Source organism: Microcaecilia unicolor, chromosome 9 (genome assembly GCF_901765095.1).
Source record: "Microcaecilia unicolor chromosome 9, aMicUni1.1, whole genome shotgun sequence".
Lineage (NCBI taxonomy): Eukaryota > Metazoa > Chordata > Amphibia > Gymnophiona > Siphonopidae > Microcaecilia > Microcaecilia unicolor.
Window position 1 is genome coordinate 211,101,510 of NC_044039.1, and position 18,327 is coordinate 211,119,836.

General features: G+C 44.7%; 1 protein-coding gene across 2 annotated transcripts in view; it reads right to left on the reverse strand.

Moving 5' to 3' along the window:
* Positions 1 to 1,834: 1,834 nt before the first annotated feature.
* Positions 1,835 to 18,327, reverse strand: part of TTC8 (tetratricopeptide repeat domain 8) — a 65,744-nt gene continuing 49,251 nt past the window's right edge. For both annotated transcript variants that reach the window (XM_030213766.1, XM_030213767.1), the window contains 4 exons: positions 11,445 to 11,619; positions 8,374 to 8,496; positions 5,332 to 5,415; positions 1,835 to 2,503 (listed from right to left, as the gene is read on the reverse strand). In XM_030213766.1, the coding sequence (XP_030069626.1) occupies positions 2,387 to 2,503; positions 5,332 to 5,415; positions 8,374 to 8,496; positions 11,445 to 11,619 (499 nt within the window). In that variant the 3' untranslated portion in view covers positions 1,835 to 2,386. The remainder of the gene's footprint in view (positions 2,504 to 5,331; positions 5,416 to 8,373; positions 8,497 to 11,444; positions 11,620 to 18,327) is intronic.

The following is an 18,327-nucleotide window of genomic DNA, read 5'->3' on the forward strand; positions in this document are numbered from 1 at the left end:
TTCCACAATTTCTAGTGCAGTGCTAATCGGCGATGCCCGGTTACCACTGGGTTACCACAGGAACCCTTACTTCCACCTCAATGGGTGGCAGTAAGTGCTCCCCTCCGCATGGCCAAGTGGTAAGAATAATCTTACCGCATGGCCATGTCTTTTTTAGGGGTTTTAAACCGCTGCGGTAGAAAGAGCCCCTGCGTGAGGCAAAAACAGTTCCCCTGCTACCGCAGAGACCTTTTTACCACAGTTTGGAAAAAGGACCCCTTAGTAAATAACCCCTAAAAGCATTTGGGTTACTTCTACTTTTCAAATACTGCACAATATTCAGAGAGCACAGCTTTCTGTGTTATGGCTGCACAGTCAAACACGTAATGACACACCCTCTGATGATTTCCCTTTTAAAGTACGCAATGGATTGCTAACTGCTGAACAGGGAATCTATTTTTATAGGTTTCCCTATGGAATGGGATTATCAATAGAAATCAAACAAAATAAAACATGGAAAAGAAAATAAGATGATACCTTTTTTATTGGACATAACTTAATACATTTCTTGCTTAGCTTTCGAAGGTTGCCCTTCTTCGTCAGATCGGAAATAAGCAAATGTGCTAGCTGACAGTGTATATAAGTGAAAACATTCAAGCATTACTATGACAGTCTGACAGGGTGGGAGGATGGGGGTGGGTCGGAGGTATGCATGGGGACATCAAAGCATTTCATTGATAATCTAACAGGATGGTGTGGGAAGGTGAGAGGAGGGTGATAAACGGAGAAATACAACTTTATGGTTTATAATGGGCTAGAAAACCCATGCATACCCCCACCCTCCCACTCTGTCAGACTGTCAAGGTAATGCTTTGATGTTTCTCTTATATACACTGTCAGCTAGCACATTTGCTTATTTCCGATCTGACGAAGAAGGGCAACCTTCGAAAGCTAATCAAGAAATGTATTAAGTTATGTCCAATAAAAAAGGTATCATCTTATTTTCTTTTCCATGTTTTATTTGGTTTGATTTCTATAGATTCTACATGGAATGTTGCTATTCCACTAGCAACATTCCATGTAGAAGTCGGCCCTTGTAGATCACCAATGTGGCCGCGCAGGCTTCTGCTTCTGTGAGTCTGACGTCCTGCACGTATGTGCAGGACGTCAGACTCACAGAAACAGAAGCCTGCGCAGCCTTCTACATGGAATGTTGCTAGTGGAATAGCAACATTCCATGTAGAATCTCCAATGGTATCTATTTTACTGTCATAGTAATGCTTGAATGTTTTCACTTATATACACTGTCAGCTAGCACATTTGCTTATTTCCGATCTGAGGAAGAAGGGCAACCTTCGAAAGCTAATCAAGAAATGTATTAAGTTATGTCCAATAAAAAAGGTATCATCTTATTTTCTTTTCCATGTTTTATTTTGTTTGATTTCTATAGATTCTACATGGAATGTTGCTATTCCACTAGCAACATTCCATGTAGAAGTCGGCCCTTGCAGATCACCAATGTGGCCGCGCAGGCTTCTGCTTCTGTGAGTCTGACGTCCTGCACGTCAGACTCACAGAAACAGAAGCCTGCGCAGCCTTCTACATGGAATGTTGCTAGTGGAATAGCAACATTCCATGTAGAATCTCCAATAGTAGCAACATTCCATGTAGAATCTCCAATGGTATCTATTTTACTGTCATAGTAATGCTTGAATGTTTTCACTTATATACACTGTCAGCTAGCACATTTGCTTATTTCCGATCTGACAAAGAAGGGCAACCTTCGAAAGCTAATCAAGAAATGTATTAAGTTATGTCAAATAAAAGAGGTATCATCTTATTTTCTTTTCCATGTTTTATTTTGTTTGATTTCTATTGATAACCTTAAGAGTGGACTAACACAGCTACCACACTCCTCTACCTATGGAATGGGAGAAACTCTTCACAATAAGGATTCTAAAATAAAAACCCCACCCTTTAATTCAAGAAAATTAAAATATTTTATCTATTCCTTGCGTGGATAGGAGGCCTGTAAGGTCACTATCACATAACATACCTGCTTCTGTTCCAATTTGCATAACCTAGAAAGGAATGTATAACACATTCACTAAAAAGGTTTCAAACACTGGTGCTATTAGCAGGGCTACATTTTCATCGCAGCATTTTTCAGGAAAGAAAATCCTGGACAATTTTCAATAAAAATTGGTAAACTATGAAAAAGGAAGGATCCTCACAACTAAGAGAGAAAGCTGTCAACGTGGGCTACTGTTAAGTCAGGTTAAGTCGTACTATTTTAGCAAAGAGACTCGTTGCATAAAATTAGATTCTGCTAAAATAGAATGACTTGTTGTAAGATAACACACCTTAAAAGTAGCCCATGTCGATAACTTTCCCCCTAAATGCTGGATCACAGCATAGCGAAATGCTGCTTTAGCTGCTGGATGAGTTGCCGTGTGTCAGCGTGGCTGGGAAAAGCTGCCTCCGACTTCTTTGCGGCTATGTAACTGCTTTGAAGATCTCCAACCTGCAATAAGCAGAGCACAGATGAACACGTTGATTTGATTTTCTGCTAGAGGGAGGCAATTGCGTGTAAGGGTTGGATCTGGACGGTACCGAGGGATATCATGGTCCTGATGATTTTTTTTTTTGTTTTAAACTGGGCTCCGTTATATTTTTCTGTTTATTAATTTTGTGCCTTTGATATATTAAACTTGATGAATCGCTTTTTACAAAAAAGTGGCAAAGTGATGTACAATATAATAAAAACATAAGAAAAAGGTTAAAAGAACACCCATTCCAAAGAAAAAGAAAGAAACAGATGTAAAACAAGAGAGTACAGACAACCGCAGGGTCGGGAAATCCTAGGCAGTCCGCTCGGGTCTATGTGAATGGAAAAAGCTTTTTCAAAGAGGTAAGTTTCTAAGATAGTTTTAAATTTAGCATAAAAGTGCTCCAAATGAATAGGGGAAGGAAGGGAGTTCCAGAAGGAAGGGGCTAGCCAGAAAAAGGCTCGAGTGCAAGTGGAGTCAAGATGTGCTGCTTTTAATGGTGGAATTCTAAGCAGATTGTCATTGATAGAGCAGAGGCTTCTTGTAGGAGTGTAAGGGGATAAGGAGGGTGAAGAGGTAGGAAGGTGTGCCAATGCAAAATACTTTGTGCCTTGCTTACTAACATGCGTTAACCAGTTAATGGCCCTTATTTTAGGAGCACCCCATGTGGAAATAGAAACTTTTACGTGTGTAGAATGGCTTACACATGTAAAAGCTATTTTAGAAAGGGGACTTTTTCCATATGGGGATGACCTTCATATTTCCTTTGGTAGGATGCATGGCAGTGGCGGGCCTAACATATTGACACAGACGCCCTCATTTTACCAACTGTAGGAAAAAACTATTCTCTCTGCATTTATATCTGCCTGAAGGTACAAATAAGTGTCTGCTGTAGAGGAAGGTGTCAATGTCAAAGTCTGCCTTCCACCATCCACGCCTGCTGCCCCTTCAATTTCCCCTCCCTTTCAATGCACCTTTCTCCAATCACCTCCATATCTCCTCCAGGGTTAACAACCGAACCCCTTCCCCAATCCCTCCAAAACACGCGTCTACTCTACCGCAGGCCATTTTTCAGCGTGCCTTTGTAAAAGGCTAACCTCTGGAACCAACTTCCAGTGTCTTTGAGGTCTTGTACCCAGTATCTTCAATTCAGAAAGTACCAAAAAAACTTTCCTGTTTTGCAAGGCAGATTTATCTAATGTTATAGTTTACGGTTAAGATGAGATTTTTTTTTTTAAGTTTATTATTATTTTGCTTCAATTATTTGCAGTTCCTGGACTGATTGGTCCAGTTCTTGTGATCCGCCTTGAACTGAACAGGTATAGGCGGAATACAAGAAGCGGTATAACATAACTCCAGACTTCGTTCCTTTTATCTCGCCGCACCTTATGCCTGGAACAGACTTCCTGAGTCATTACGTCTAGTTCCATCCCTGACCGCCTTCAAATCCGGGCTAAAGGCCTACCTGTTTGATGCTGCTTTTAATTCCTAACATGTCACCTGCTCGTAACTTTTATCTTGTCTTCCTCTCTTCAATAGTCTCTTTTCCCTATGGGTCCTGTCTGTCTGTCCTACCCTTATCAAAACAGCAAAAGTAGAGGCTGACAAATGCGCAAACCAATAGGGAGATAATATAAAAAAACAGTTTATTCAGAATATTCATATCAAGGACCCGACATGGTCCGTGTTTCGGCGCCAAAGCGCCTCTACTTTTGCTGTTTTGCTTGGATTTTCCGTAGAGGCTCCTCCTGTCTTCTTGGATTTGTCCTACCCTTATCCCTTATTTGTCCTGTCTGTCTGTCCTGATTTAGATTGTAAGCTCTTTTGAGCAGGGACCGTCTTTTCTTCATGTTCAATTGTGAAGCGCTGCGTACGACTGGTAGCGTTATAGAAATGATTTATAGTAGTAGTAGTAGTAGAAGCCTGCCCTTGCAGATCAGCAACGCGGCCGCGTAGGCTTCTGTTTCTGCGAGTCTGACGTCCTGCACGTACGTGCAGGACGTCAGACTCGCAGAAACAGAAGCCTACGCGGCCGCGTTGCTGATCTGCAAGGGCAGACTTCTACATGGAATGCTGCTAGTGGAATAGCAACATTAACATTCCATATAGAATCTCCAATAGTAGCAACATTCCATTTAGAATCATTCCTATGTGTCCTTCTACCCTTATCCTTATTGGTCCCGTCTGTCTGTCCTGATTTAGATTGTAAGCTCTTTTGAGCAGGGACCGTCTTTTCTTCATGTTCAATTGTGAAGCGCTGCGTACGACTGGTAGCGTTATAGAAATGATTTATAGTAGTAGTAGTAGTAGAAGCCTGCCCTTGCAGATCAGCAACGCGGCCGCGTAGGCTTCTGTTTCTGCGAGTCTGACGTCCTGCACATACGTGCAGGACGTCAGACTCGCAGAAACAGAAGCCTGCGCGGCCGCGTTGCTGATCTGCAAGGGCAGACTTCTACATGGAATGCTGCTAGTGGAATAGCAACATTAACATTCCATATAGAATCTCCAATAGTAGCAACATTCCATTTAGAATCATTCCTATGTGTCCTTCTACCCTTATCCTTATTGGTCCTGTCTGTCTGTCCTGATTTACATTGTAAGCTCTTTTGAGCAGGGACTGTCTTTTCTTCATGTTCAATTGTGAAGCGCTGCGTATGACTGGTAGCGCTGTAGAAATGATTTGTAGCAGTAGTAGTATAACAACATGTGAGAGATAAGCAGAAAAAGCAGAGGGATAGGGCCGAGAGAATGTCACGGAACATGAGACCACTGTTTTAAGCTGGCAGATTTTTGAGATTATTACCTTGTTGGAGAGGGCTGCGAAATTGTAATGAGGTTCATACATGTGAGGTGCCAGACTTGAAGCAGTCTGCAGGAGAGCTCGTGCCTGTGTGGATGGAAAGTAAGAAGCACAGGAAAAAAAAAAAAAGAAGTTACCATTTTCAAAGCTCCAAACAGACTTCAAGTATTAAAAAGGGAAGTGGTGTCACCGGCAAACCACCTTTGGTTAAGATATTTGATGACTGGGTTTGCTTTGCTATAAATGACAACTGAAAGATACAAAATGGAAAACCCATTTGATTCCACGTTTTACTGATCTGTTTTTATTCCTCCCACATTTTGCTGCAGCCTCAGATTTTCTCAGGACTTTTATACCTCCACAATTGTCAGAGCAGCAGCACTAGTCAGATATACTTTTTTTTTTTTGTTTTTTTTGTTACATTTGTACCCCGCGCTTTCCCACTCATGGCAGGCTCAATGCGGCTTACATGGGGCAATGGAGGGTTAAGTGACTTGCCCAGAGTCAGAAGGAGCTGCCTGTGCCTGAAGTGGGAATTGAACTCAGTTCCCCAGGACCAAAGTTCCCCAGGACCAGAGTCCACCACCCTAACCACTAGGCCACTCCTCGCTACTATTGAGATTCTACATGGAATGTTGATATTCCACTAGCAACATTCCATGTAGAACTCGGCCCTTGCAGATCACCAATGTGGCCGCGCAGGCTTCGGCTTCTGTGAGTCTGAGGTCCTGCACGTACGTGCAGGACGTCAGACTCACAGAAACAGAAGCCTGCGCAGCCTTCTACATGGAATGTTGCTAGTGGAATAGCAACATTCCATGTAGAACCTCCAATAGTATCTATTTTATTTTTGTTACATTTGTACCCCGCGCTTTCCCACTCATGGCAGGCTCAATGCGGCTTACATGGGGCAATGGAGGGTTAAGTGACTTGCCCAGAGTCAGAAGGAGCTGCCAGTGCCTGAAGTGGGAATTGAACTCAGTTCCCCAGGACCAAAGTTCCCCAGGACCAGAGTCCACCACCCTAACCACTAGGCCACTCCTCGCTACTATTGAGATTCTACATGGAATGTTGCTATTCCACTAGCAACATTCCATGTAGAAGTCGGCCCTTGCAGATCACCAATCGGCTTCTGTGAGTCTGACGTCCTGCACGTACGTGCAGGACGTCAGACTCACAGAAACAGAAGCCTGCGCAGCCTTCTACATGGAATGTTGCTAGTGGAATAGCAACATTCCATGTAGAATCTCCAATAGTAGCAACAGAATCTCCAATAGTAGCAACATTCCATGTAGAATCTCCAATAGTATCTATTTTATTTTTGTTACATTTGTACCCTGCGCTTTCCCACTCATGGCAGGCTCAATGCGGCTTACTTGGGGCAATGGAGGGTTAAGTGACTTGCCCAGAGTCACAAGGAGCTGCCTGTGCCTGAAGTGGGAATCCAACTCAGTCCCTCAGTTCCCCAGGACCAAAGTCCACCACCCTAACCACCAGGCCACTCCTCCACTTTATTTGGGAAACTGTAACCCTGTTATAATTTCTTGCACTAAGATACTAAAATGGGTGAGATCCTTTTAAGAACTCAAGCTTCTTGCTGCAACCTCTACAGCATTCTCACTCCCCTGATCTAATACCTATGTTTCAGGGCCAAACGAGAAATTCAGAAAAAGAGATCTTAACCCTATTTGTCTATAAAACCATAAGCAGTTATCCTTTACTATGCTACAAACTGGAGTAAAAGGGAATTATTTAAACTGACAAAAACAGCATGTCTGTTTAACACGACAAGTGGGGAAAACATGCAGAGCATGGCTTATGAAATTCTTTCTAACCCCTCTGCACGTGTCTGCATGTGTATGTGTGCACGCATGAGGCTGAAACAACTGTGGAGGTGGGACGTAGATTTTGTAGGTTGAGGCAGTTGTGGAGGGTGGTGGTGGGACAGTTTTGAGGAGTCATCTTGGGAAATGGAGCGGTTTGCAGGGTGGTGAGCCAATTGACATAGTAACATAGTAACATAGTAGATGACGGCAGAAAAAGACCTGCACGGTCCATCCAGTCTGCCCAACAAGATAACTCGTATTTGCTGCTTTTTGTGTATACCCTACTTTGATTTGTACCTGTGCTCTTCAGGGCACAGACCGTATAAGTCTGCCCAGCACTATCCCCGCCTCCCACCACCGGCTCTGGCACTGACCGTATAAGTCTGCCCAGCACTATCCCCGCCTCCCAACCACCAGCCCCGCCTCCCAACCACCGGCTCTAGCACAGACTGTATAAGTCTGCCCAGCACTATCCCCGCCTCCCAACCACCAGCCCCACCTCCCAACCACCGGCTCTAGCACAGACCGTATAAGTCTGCCCAGCACTATCCCCGCCTCCCAACCACCAGCCCCACCTTCCAACCACCGGCTCTGGCACAGGGGAGGAGTCGTTCTCGAGGGTGGCAGCAGTTTGCAAGGTGTTGTAGCAGTTATGACAAGAGCCAGTTTGGGGGTGGAGCAGTTGAAGGGATGAATTTGGGGTTAGGAGCAGTTTGTGATATGGTGGCATAGTTTAGGGTGTAGTTTTTTGGGGGGTGGGGCACTTTGTAGGATGGTGAGGAAATTGAGGGGTAGCAATTAGTAGTTTGGTGGGGTAGTTGCAGGGTGGTAGAAGTTTGTGAGGTGTTGGGATAGTTTCTGGGGATGGGGTGGTTTGGAGGGGAATGAGAGAGAACAGGGAGAGGCAGTCTGAAGGCTAACTGCTGTGTTCCGCTGTACGTAAGTTTCTATGCCATAGATGATGGAACTCCTTCTCCATAGAAATGTACTGGACCAGTTTTGAAGGGAAGCCTATTTTCTTTGGAACCCTTGGCCCAACTTGACCAATTTTTGAACTCCATGGAGGCACGTCTATAAAAAGCAGCATTTGCACAGGAGATATTGGGGAACTGTACGATGCATTAATGCAGATATTACAGCCAAACTCATTTTAAAGAACCCAGAACCTTCCTTCTGCAGCAAAGGGACAAACCTGAGGTAGAACAGTTGTGATACTGACCTGCTCAATGTTGTTCTTGTGCATCTCCAGCACAGCTAAATTGTTGTAAGCCTCAGCATAGTCATTGTTATTGGCTAGAGTCAGCTTGAAACACTGATAGGCCAAATTTACATCTCCGATTCCCTAAAAACAATCGCGAACAAAATTACTTCTGTTGCCTGAAACATTCCAGGGTTGTCCTGCCTGCCAATGACCGATACATGACAGAGGATTATTTTGTATGAGCTCCTGGAGAGATGGCTGTCGGTCAGTGCAAGTTAAGGAACAAAATAAGTAAAGGTGAAGAGTCTTTAAAAGTATCTCCCTAAGGAGAGAATAAACTAATTTTACTTGTAGACTACTCTGAAAATGAGCAAAAAGCATGAAAACCGAAGGCAAATGCTAACAATGACTTGGGAAAATACAAAAGGTTTTCATGAAAATACATGAAATACACAAACCTAGTAATCGGTAAGGGATTGATTCATCCAAATTTGGGATTTAGAATGATTTCTAGTGTTAGTCCTCATGAAAGTAGGGAAATAAACAACAAGAATACAAGACGAGGACTTTTAATTGACTAATATTAATACATTTATACACTGGGGTTTTAGTTTCTGAAAGCTAGTCAAACATGTATTTAGTTCTGTAAAAAAGCATGACCTATATATTTTGTTGTGGTTAAAGATATTCATGAACTTTGGCAATTAAGAATATATCATATCCTGTGTCTAAAAACAGCACAGCGAAAAGCTACATAAACTCACTTTAGACAATGGCTTCGGAATTAATTGGCATGGTTACGACTCTGCTTCCTACATGCTGAAGTTAAGATTCACTACAAATATTCCTGCCATTCATTTGCAATCAACAGGTCTAATTCCTTTTGCTTGCCACAGTTATTTTGAGCATCTGAACTGCCTGTGACCCTTGAGAACCAGAGCTGGACATATATCTCCTCCAAACCCATTATCATTTCTAGCATCCATCCTCTTTCTCTAGACATATGCTGCTCTTCAAAGTGAAAGAACAGCTGTGGAGGATACTTTCAGCCTGTAATCTGGAGATTTTCTTTGTTTCATCAAATTTTCTTTTCAAAGGTGGAAGGTACAGCCATACTTCCTACTATGGGATACTGAAAAGTGGTTTAAGCAATTAAATTCTGCTCAGTGGGCCATCCTGAATATTTCCCCTGACAGCTGCGGCTCTATGCAGTAAGGTGGTATTCTTTTAGGGGAATGGGAAATGGGACTTGATATACTGCCTTTCTGAGGTTTTTGCAACTACATCCAAAGCAGTTTACATATATTCAGGTACTTATTTTGTACCAGGGGCAATGGAGGGTTAAGTGACTTGCCCAGAGTCACAAGGAGCTGCAGTGGGAATCAAACTCAGTTCCCCAGGGTCAAAGTCCACTGCACTAACCACTAGGCTACTCCTCCACTCATTCCACCAATAAGAGCCAACCTCATCAGTGATGTCACAATGGCTTGATTGCCCAATACTTGGCTCACTTCTGATATTGTGATGTCATAAGGGAAATGGGACTTGATATACCACCTTTCTGAGGTTTTTGCAACTACATCCAAAGCAGTTTACATATATTCAGGTACTTATTTTGTACCAGGGGCAATGGAGGGTTAAGTGACTTGCCCAGAGTCACAAGGAGCTGCAGTGGGAATTGAACTCAGTTTCCCAGGATCAAAGTCCACTGCACTGCGATACTGTTATAGAACAGGTTCTTGCCATGCAGCATCTAGCCCCACCCATTCTCCATCCAAACGTATGACACTGCCCTTATAGAATAGTGTTTGGTGTGCTTATGCGCGTTCCCCTGGAATCTATATAGCTCGACCGAAATTTCACACACAAATCCGGTTATATTCTGGATTTGCGCACACAATTTACTTAAGACAATCAGTACCGATAATTGCTGCTTAAGAAGCAATTATTGACACTAACTGGCATTTGTATTCTGTAAAGTGGTGTTTGAAAATTGTAATGCGCGCAGCCGAAAAGTGGATGTGACCACAGGCGTGGAATGGGTGGGTCATGGGCATTACAAAAATGTATGCACAGGGTTACAGAATATACCTGCTCACGCCTAGGCGCCAATATTTACACCAAGTAAATGGATGCACCTAGAATTAGATTTAGGCGCAGTTTATAGAACACAGCTAGGCGGAAGTTTTTTTGGTACCGATTTTTCAGGAGCCATATACAGAATCTAGTCCATTATGTGCAACTTTTCTCTGCGTTTGCATGTGTAAAGGGGCGTGTACATGTGAGTGCCTTGATATGGAGCTGCCCTTTCAGTGCCGGGGTGGTCTGAGGGCAGAGCTGAACGTTATGTGGTCACAGACAACATTCATAGTGCTGGTATCTGCATGGGTAACTAGACACGTAGGAGCACACAAAAGACAGTTCTATCTTTGCTCAGTTAGCTATGCAAGTACTCAAACTCAATAAAGGCTGGCACTCACATAACTTTTGGGTCTGCAGCTATGGGACAGATTCAGCCCACAGACGTCAGTGGCTTTAAAAGCACTGACCACTGCAGGCTAAATATGAGAGATATGTGCAGTGACCAGTGCCCCATGACACTGGCTGTGTCTACTGTGCATTGTAACTCTCTATACTACATGACACCAGGGGTATAGCCAGCCCTCCAAATTTGGGAGCACACAGGGGTGGACGACAACGTATTCCTCCCTCCTCCTCTTCCCCGCCCACCGAAAGTGCTAAACATACCTTTGCTGGCGGGGATGCCAAGGCCTAACCAGCCAAATAAAAATACTGGCGTCGGCAGCTGAATGCATGCCGCCGACTTCAGCGCTAAAAAAAAAACAGCACAAAGAAGAGGGAAGTGGCTCGTGCACCTGTATTTATTTGGCTGGCAGTGCTTCGGCATTCCCATCGGCAAAGATAAAGGCTGCTGCAGTTCTGGGGGGGGAGGGGAGGGGGCAGGCTCCCATGGCTATGCCACTGCATGACACTCGGCTGTCCTTTTCAGTAGTAGCACTGTTTGATGTTAAAAGTGAACTAGCAGAATTGCAGCCTGTACAGTCTCTACATACATTTAAATTTCTTACCATAGCCACATGCCCCAAGTTGTACCAAACATCTGCCGTTTCTTCGTCATTCTCAGCCAGAGAGAGCGCTCGCTCAAAGGAACTCAGCGTCATGTCATACTGCTGGGCATAGAAGCAGCAGATGCCCAGGTTGTTGAACAGCTGGCAGTTATACACACCCATCTGCAGGAGTCGCCTAGCTCAGTATTAGAAACACACAACATTAAAAAAAGAGTTTTCCTTTTAGAAGTGTTTTTATTTTTTAAGCTATTTGCAGTTATGAGTCCAGTGTAAGTATACCAAAGAAAACAGCATATACAGTGCTCAAGGGTTACCTTCTAGGAAATGTCCATCACTGGATTTCCCGATTGTGTGGAAGACTATCCTGGTCTGCCCACTGTTTCCTTTTCTATTACATATGCCATCTATTTTTGGCCACACCACTTGGTTCATGTACTATCTCTAAGCACATCGGGCATTGCAGCTTTCTGACGTTTGCTATTTAAAATATCCAAACCACACAAAGCACCAGGAGCCTCCAATAAACGGGACAAAGATCTTTAACTGTACACTGTTAACATAGTAACCTCCCAACCACCAGCCCCACCTCCCAACCACCAGCCCCGCCTCCCAACCACCGGCTCTGGCACAGACCGTATAAATCTGCCCAGCACTATCTCCGCCTCCCAACCACCAGCCCTGCCTCCCACCACCGGCTAAGCTTCTGGGGATCCCTTCCTTCTCAGCAGGATTCCTTTATGTTTATCCCACACATGTTTGAGTTCCGTTACCGTTTTCCTCTCCACCACCTCCCGCGGGAGGGCATTCCAAGCATCCACTACTCTCTCCGTGAAAAAATACTTCCTGACATTTTTCTTGAGTCTGCCCCCCTTCAATCTCATTTCATGTCCTCTAGTTCTACCGCCTTCCCCTCTCCGGAAAAGGTTTGTTTGCAGATTAATACCTTTCAAATATTTGAACGTCTGTATCATATCACCCCTGTTCCTCCTTTCCTCCAGAGTATACATGTTCAGGTCAACAAGTCTCTCCTCATACGTCTTGTAACGCAAATCCCATACCATCCTCGTAGCTTTTCTTTGCACCGCTTCCATTTTTTTTTTTTAACATCCTTCACAAGATACGGCCTCCAAAACTGTACACTGTTGATCAATCACATACATGATGACCCGACACGGGCTATGTTTTGGCACGAAATGCTTGCCTCAGGGGTCGTATGTAACAAAAAACCTTAAATAACAAACAACAGCTTTCCAGGCGAAGACACAAGAGGTGAAATCCTTATTCCTGATCAATGCTGGTATATCGAACACTGTGTCGTCATACAAACCGAGCGACTTGGTGTTCGATATACCAGCATTGATCAGGAATAAGGATTTCACCTCTTGTGTCTTCGCCTGGAAAGCTGTTTGTTATTTAGGATTTTTTGTTACATATGACCCCTGAGGCAGGCGCTTCGCACCGAAACATGGCCCATAACGGGTCATCATGTGATAGATCAATGCTGTACAATTAAAGATCTTTGTCCCGTTTATTGGAGGCTCCTGGTGCTTTTGTGTGGTTTGTACTGTGTTCTGTGGTTTGGACCCTCTCTCTGCTGTTTCACTATTTAAAATACCATCTCTACCAGTAATGGATTTAATAACATTACTGGTAGAGATTTCATCAAGGCAAACACGAGAGGCAGGAAGCACCGGAGGTGAACACAGTCGAAGAGGATAAGTCCCAGCAGAAAGTGGAAAGGTGCCCCACTTAAGTAACAAACCATCTCATGTGCAAAACCCCAAAGTGGCCATGTTTTGGCAAACGCCTGCTTCAGTAACTAACCAAGAGACAGTGTACGGAAAAAGAGCCAGAAAAATGGATGAAAGTGAATGAAAAACAATGAAGACTCCTTTCATCCATTTTTCTGGTTGTTTTTCCACACACTGTCTCTTGGTTAGTCACTGCTTCTCGTTGATATACCACCACCAATTTTATACATAGCCCTTTTTTTGCATACGCTTTAGCTCGACTACTTTCTAACCTTACTGCTCTGTTTGACCATGTTGCCGTAGCAATTTTAGCATTGACTGTGTTTCTTATTATTTGGAGTCCATTCTAAAACTTTTAGGGGTTTATCAGCACTTGGCCTCTGAATCTCAGGTGTTCTCGGTGGTTACTAAATCTTTTAAATTACTTTGGAGGCTGAAGCGTATTAGGCCCTTTTTCCCAATTGAAATTTTCAAATTATTTGTCCAATCTCTTTCCTTTACCCAATCTGAATATTGTAATTCCGTCTATGCAGGATGTAAAGAACGTATCTTAAGGAAATTGCAAACTGCCCACAATACTGCGGCTAGACTGGTCATGCATGTACCACGCTTTGAGTGGGCTACTCCTTTGCTGATACATTTGCCCTGGCTTCCCATTAGGGCCAGGATCATATTTAAAATCTGTGCTCATATTTCAGATTTTGTGTGGTATTGCCCCCGACTACATGTTGCCCCTTGTTACTTTGCCTTCTCACAATTCAATCTTTGGCGCAAGAGTATCTGTACCTTCATTTTCCTACCTGTAAGCTTGGTATGAAAGGGAAGATGCTATTGTTAGGAGATTTCAACCTGCCTGACGTGGATTGGAACGTCCCGTGGGCAGAATCGGAAAGTAAGGAGATCGTGGACACCTGTCAAAAGTGCCTTGCTCAGGCAAATGGTGACGGAACCCACAAGGGAAGGGTCGACGCTGGATCTAGTGCTCACAAATGGAGGAAGTGTTTCCAATATCTGGATGGGTGCCCACCTATGTAATGACGACAAACACACGATATGGTTTAATATAAGGGCAAAGGCAGTGGTATGTGGATGCACAAACTCAAAGCACTGGATTTCAGACGTACCGATTCTGGAAAAATGGGGGAATACCTGAAGAAGGACCAGTATTAATGCGTCTTCCAGACTTCGCCAGTCCAAATAAATCATGTCCAATATGATCACAGGTATTTTTCATGCCTTTGCCTTAAAGCTTGCACATTTTAGGGCAGAGTCTGACTGCTGGCGCTGTAAGCAGCCCTTTCCCGCCGTGACTCTCTGCCAGCGCAGGCGAGCCTCTTTTGGCAAGGTTGAAGAACGGTTTGTACCATTCTCTTTACCAGCAGCTGCTTCTGGGAATATTCCTGCCGCCTCTGCAATCGTCTGAATCTGGTGTAGCTTGCCTTCTTTATAGAATCTCAAGGCAAATGGGTAACCCCATCTATATCGAATTCCCTGAGAGCGCAGGAACTATGTGAAGTGTTTGAGTTCTGCCCGTCTTTTCAGCGTAGACGCCACTAGGTCTTGGTATATTTCAATTTGATAGCTGTCCCATTTAAAGTCTGCTATCTTGCAGGAGGCTTGCATGATTTTTTATCCTGAAGTCTGAAAAACAGGCTATCAGGTTAAGAGGTTTATTGGATCTTGGGGCCCCCAAGGACCGGTGCGCTCGCTCTATGCGGATTTCTGAGGGGTCTAGTGTTATCTGTGCCTCTGCTAGGAATGCACTTGCCATTTTTTGTATCACAGCCTTGCAATCAGAATATAATGGCGAGTCGGGCAGGCCCCGAAAGCGTATATTACAACGTCGACTTCGGTTCTCCAAGTCTTCGATCTTATCCCATATTTGAGGTGCCTCAACCTGTGCCTCCTTGTTTTGCTGTGCTAACATGGTAAGAGACTCCGCATGTTCTTCAAGTCGCTCATCTGCCTCCTCCACTCGGTGTCCCAGCACCCCGATCTCACCTGTCAGATCCGCCCCTAATATGGCCAGGTCATTGCACACTGCTTTTAGGTCTGTCTTAATCTCCTGCAGCCATTGCTTTATTTCTTCTAGGGGCTCCGGGTCCTGCTCTATAGATCCTCCAGAGAGGAACAGCAGCGGTGAATTCAGGGTGGCTCGGTGCGCCTTAGGATCGGGCGCTCGCGTTTCTCCGTCGTCCGCGTGGCTTGATGCGGCAGGCCCCGCATATGCGAACCCAGACAGGTCTGGTTTCGATGCCTGGGAACGTTTCTGTTACGCTTCTCTGTTTGTTCGGATATTTTCTCAGTGCAACAGCCACGGTGGTGCTTGTTTTTGCTCAAAGGCTAGCCGAAGCTCTCTGCCTAGGCAGCCATCACGTTCGATGATGTCACTTCCTCCTATACTACTGATTCCAATACACCTGAAGTGACTCCAACCCTCAGGCACCACCCAGCTATTAGAAAGTGGAGAAAAAAAGCCTCAGTAATACCACCCAGCCAGCATGGATTCTCCAGCTATAAGGCGTGGGCCCGGTAAACCATCATACGCGGCTCAAAATAAAACTCCACAGATTCTTATGCTGAAACGTTTACTGAAGAGTCCAAGTAACAAACCTGTGTACATGTACAGACCACAAAATACATTTTATGCTGCTTATCCCAGAAATAAGCAGTGGATGGCATGGATGGGCAGACTTATCTGCCTTCATTTTTCTCTGTTTCTAATGCAACATACTCCATTCGTATTATTTACAAGTATCTTACCTTTTTTTACATTTTGATATTATGTTCTTTTTACCAATAACATTGTTGCCCATTTTTATATGCTATCTATTTATATTGTTGCAGACTGTCATCCCCTGATGCTGGTGCTTGCCAATATGTGGCCACGTCCGGTTTTTACAAATGAGATGGTTCATCAATAAAGGCATTTCATGAAGACAAAATCGGTTTTGGAACCATCACTGCTATCTAATGGGATTGCTTTTCTTTTCTTTTTTAAAGCTCTTCAGCACACTGTACTGTATAATAATCTTTGCCAGCTATGTTGAAATTCACGGCTCTAGGCTGTTCTTTAAAAGAAAAGAAAAAAAATGAAACTCAGTGGGCAGAGGACGTTTCCAAAGGTCAGCATGTTTGTTGCATGGCATTCTGAGGGGACCATGCTCATGGGAGCTTAGAGGGAGACTCGCCCCAAAACACTAGAACTGAGTGTAACAAGGAACAAACACAGCCCCAGACCTATGTCATACAATTGCTTATTCTTCTGACGTCAGAAGGTAGTGGGTGGAGGACAAGAGAGCAACAAGTAAACACTCAAAGAACAAAAGCTGTATGTTGCAGGGGCCCAAGATGGGTGGGCAGAAGAACTCTGCCTTGTCCCAAAAGTGATTTGGTCTCTCCCTCTCTCGTCTGTATGCCATATGATCTCTGAAACATCACCCCCCCCCCCCCCCGGAATACCTTTTAAATAGATTTTCACCAGCAGTGAGCAGTGACTAATACACCTGCTCATGTTGGCCCCACAGCCTTCCCTCTGATGCAAATTCCTGTTTCCGCATAGGCGGAAATACATCAGAGGGAAGGCTGTGGGGCCGGTGCGAGCAGTATGCATAGAGTCACTACTCACTGCAGGCAAAGATCTGCTATTTACAAAGTATGCAGGAGGGACAGTTGTTGGGAGTTTTCGGACGGTGGGGCTTGGGGATCCCTGCCAGCCACATCATAGGTGTGGTGCTACTGGGTGGGCCTGAGGCCAAAGTGGGTGGGCCTGGGCCCACCCTTGGCTACGCCACTGGTATGTTGCAATTAATTTGGTCTATTTCCGTATCTTGAGTTGCTGGACTGGCTGTTATCAAGCCTGGATGTCAGAAAAACTCAACAGAAAGATGTTCTTCCAGGGGAACATGGTTCCATTCCCACTGCAGCTCCTTGTGACTCTGGGCAAGTCACTGAACCCTCCCATTGCCCCAGGTACAAAATAAATATCTGTATATAATATGTAAACCGCTTTGATTGTAACCACAGAAAAGCAGTATATCAAATCCTATCCCCTTTCCTTTCCTCATGTAGATCATGTAGTGGAGGAGTGGCCTGATGGTTAGTGCAGTGGGCTGTAGACCTGGGGAACCAGTTTCAATTCCCACTGCTGCCTAATGGTCAGCAGTGGGTTCCTGGGGAACCAGGTTCAATTCCCTCTGCAGCTCCATGTGACCCTGGGCAAGTCACTTAGCCCTCAATTGCCCCATATATAATATATGGAAGTGGAGGAATGGCCTAGTGGTTAGCGCACCGGTCTTGCAATCCAGAGGTGGCCAGTTCAAATCCCGTTGCTGCTCCTTGTGATCTTGAGCAAGTCACTTAACCCTCCATTACCTCAGGTACAAACTTAGATTGTGAGCCCTCCTGGGACAGAGAAATATCCAGAGTACCTGAATGTAACTCACCTTGAGCTACTACTGAAAAAGGTGTGAGCAAAATCTAAATAAATAATAATACTTAAGATTGTGAGACCACCAGGGACAGTGCAAGTACCTGGATAGTCATATGTAGACTGCCTCAATTTGTGCTTCAAAAGAGGCGGTATATCAAAAATTGAGAAATTTAAAACTTACTCTTTTGAAAATTATGGAGCATTGCCTTTTTCAACTCCCACTAAAAATGTTTTTTTTTTCCCCCTCCGATTGTATGTTGCACAAATCCCACTGAAAGAGACTTTTCCCCCAGATTGGACTAACCTGAATGCTGCTTTACAGAACTAATCCCAGTGTGTGTAACCAGAATCACACAGCTTGTGTTTCCATATCATCCAATCACTTCTCCACCCACCATGCCTGCCTGTCTTGTCTTTTTTTCTTCAGTGCTTCTCCCCAGTGGCGTAGGAAGGGGGGGGGCGGTGGGGCGGTCCGCCCCGGGTGCACGCCACTGGGGGGGTGTCGGCTCCGTTGGTTCCCTGCTCGCTCTGCCCCGGAACAGGTTACTTCCTGTTCCGGGGCAGAGAGAGCAGGGAACCAGCGGAGCTGACGCAGCTCCCAGCAACGTGCAGTCGGGGCGGATCGGCCCTACCGCCCCGTCCCTCACCGCTTTGCGATGTAAGTATGTGCTCCGGTGGGGGGAGGGTGCGCTGTGCTGCA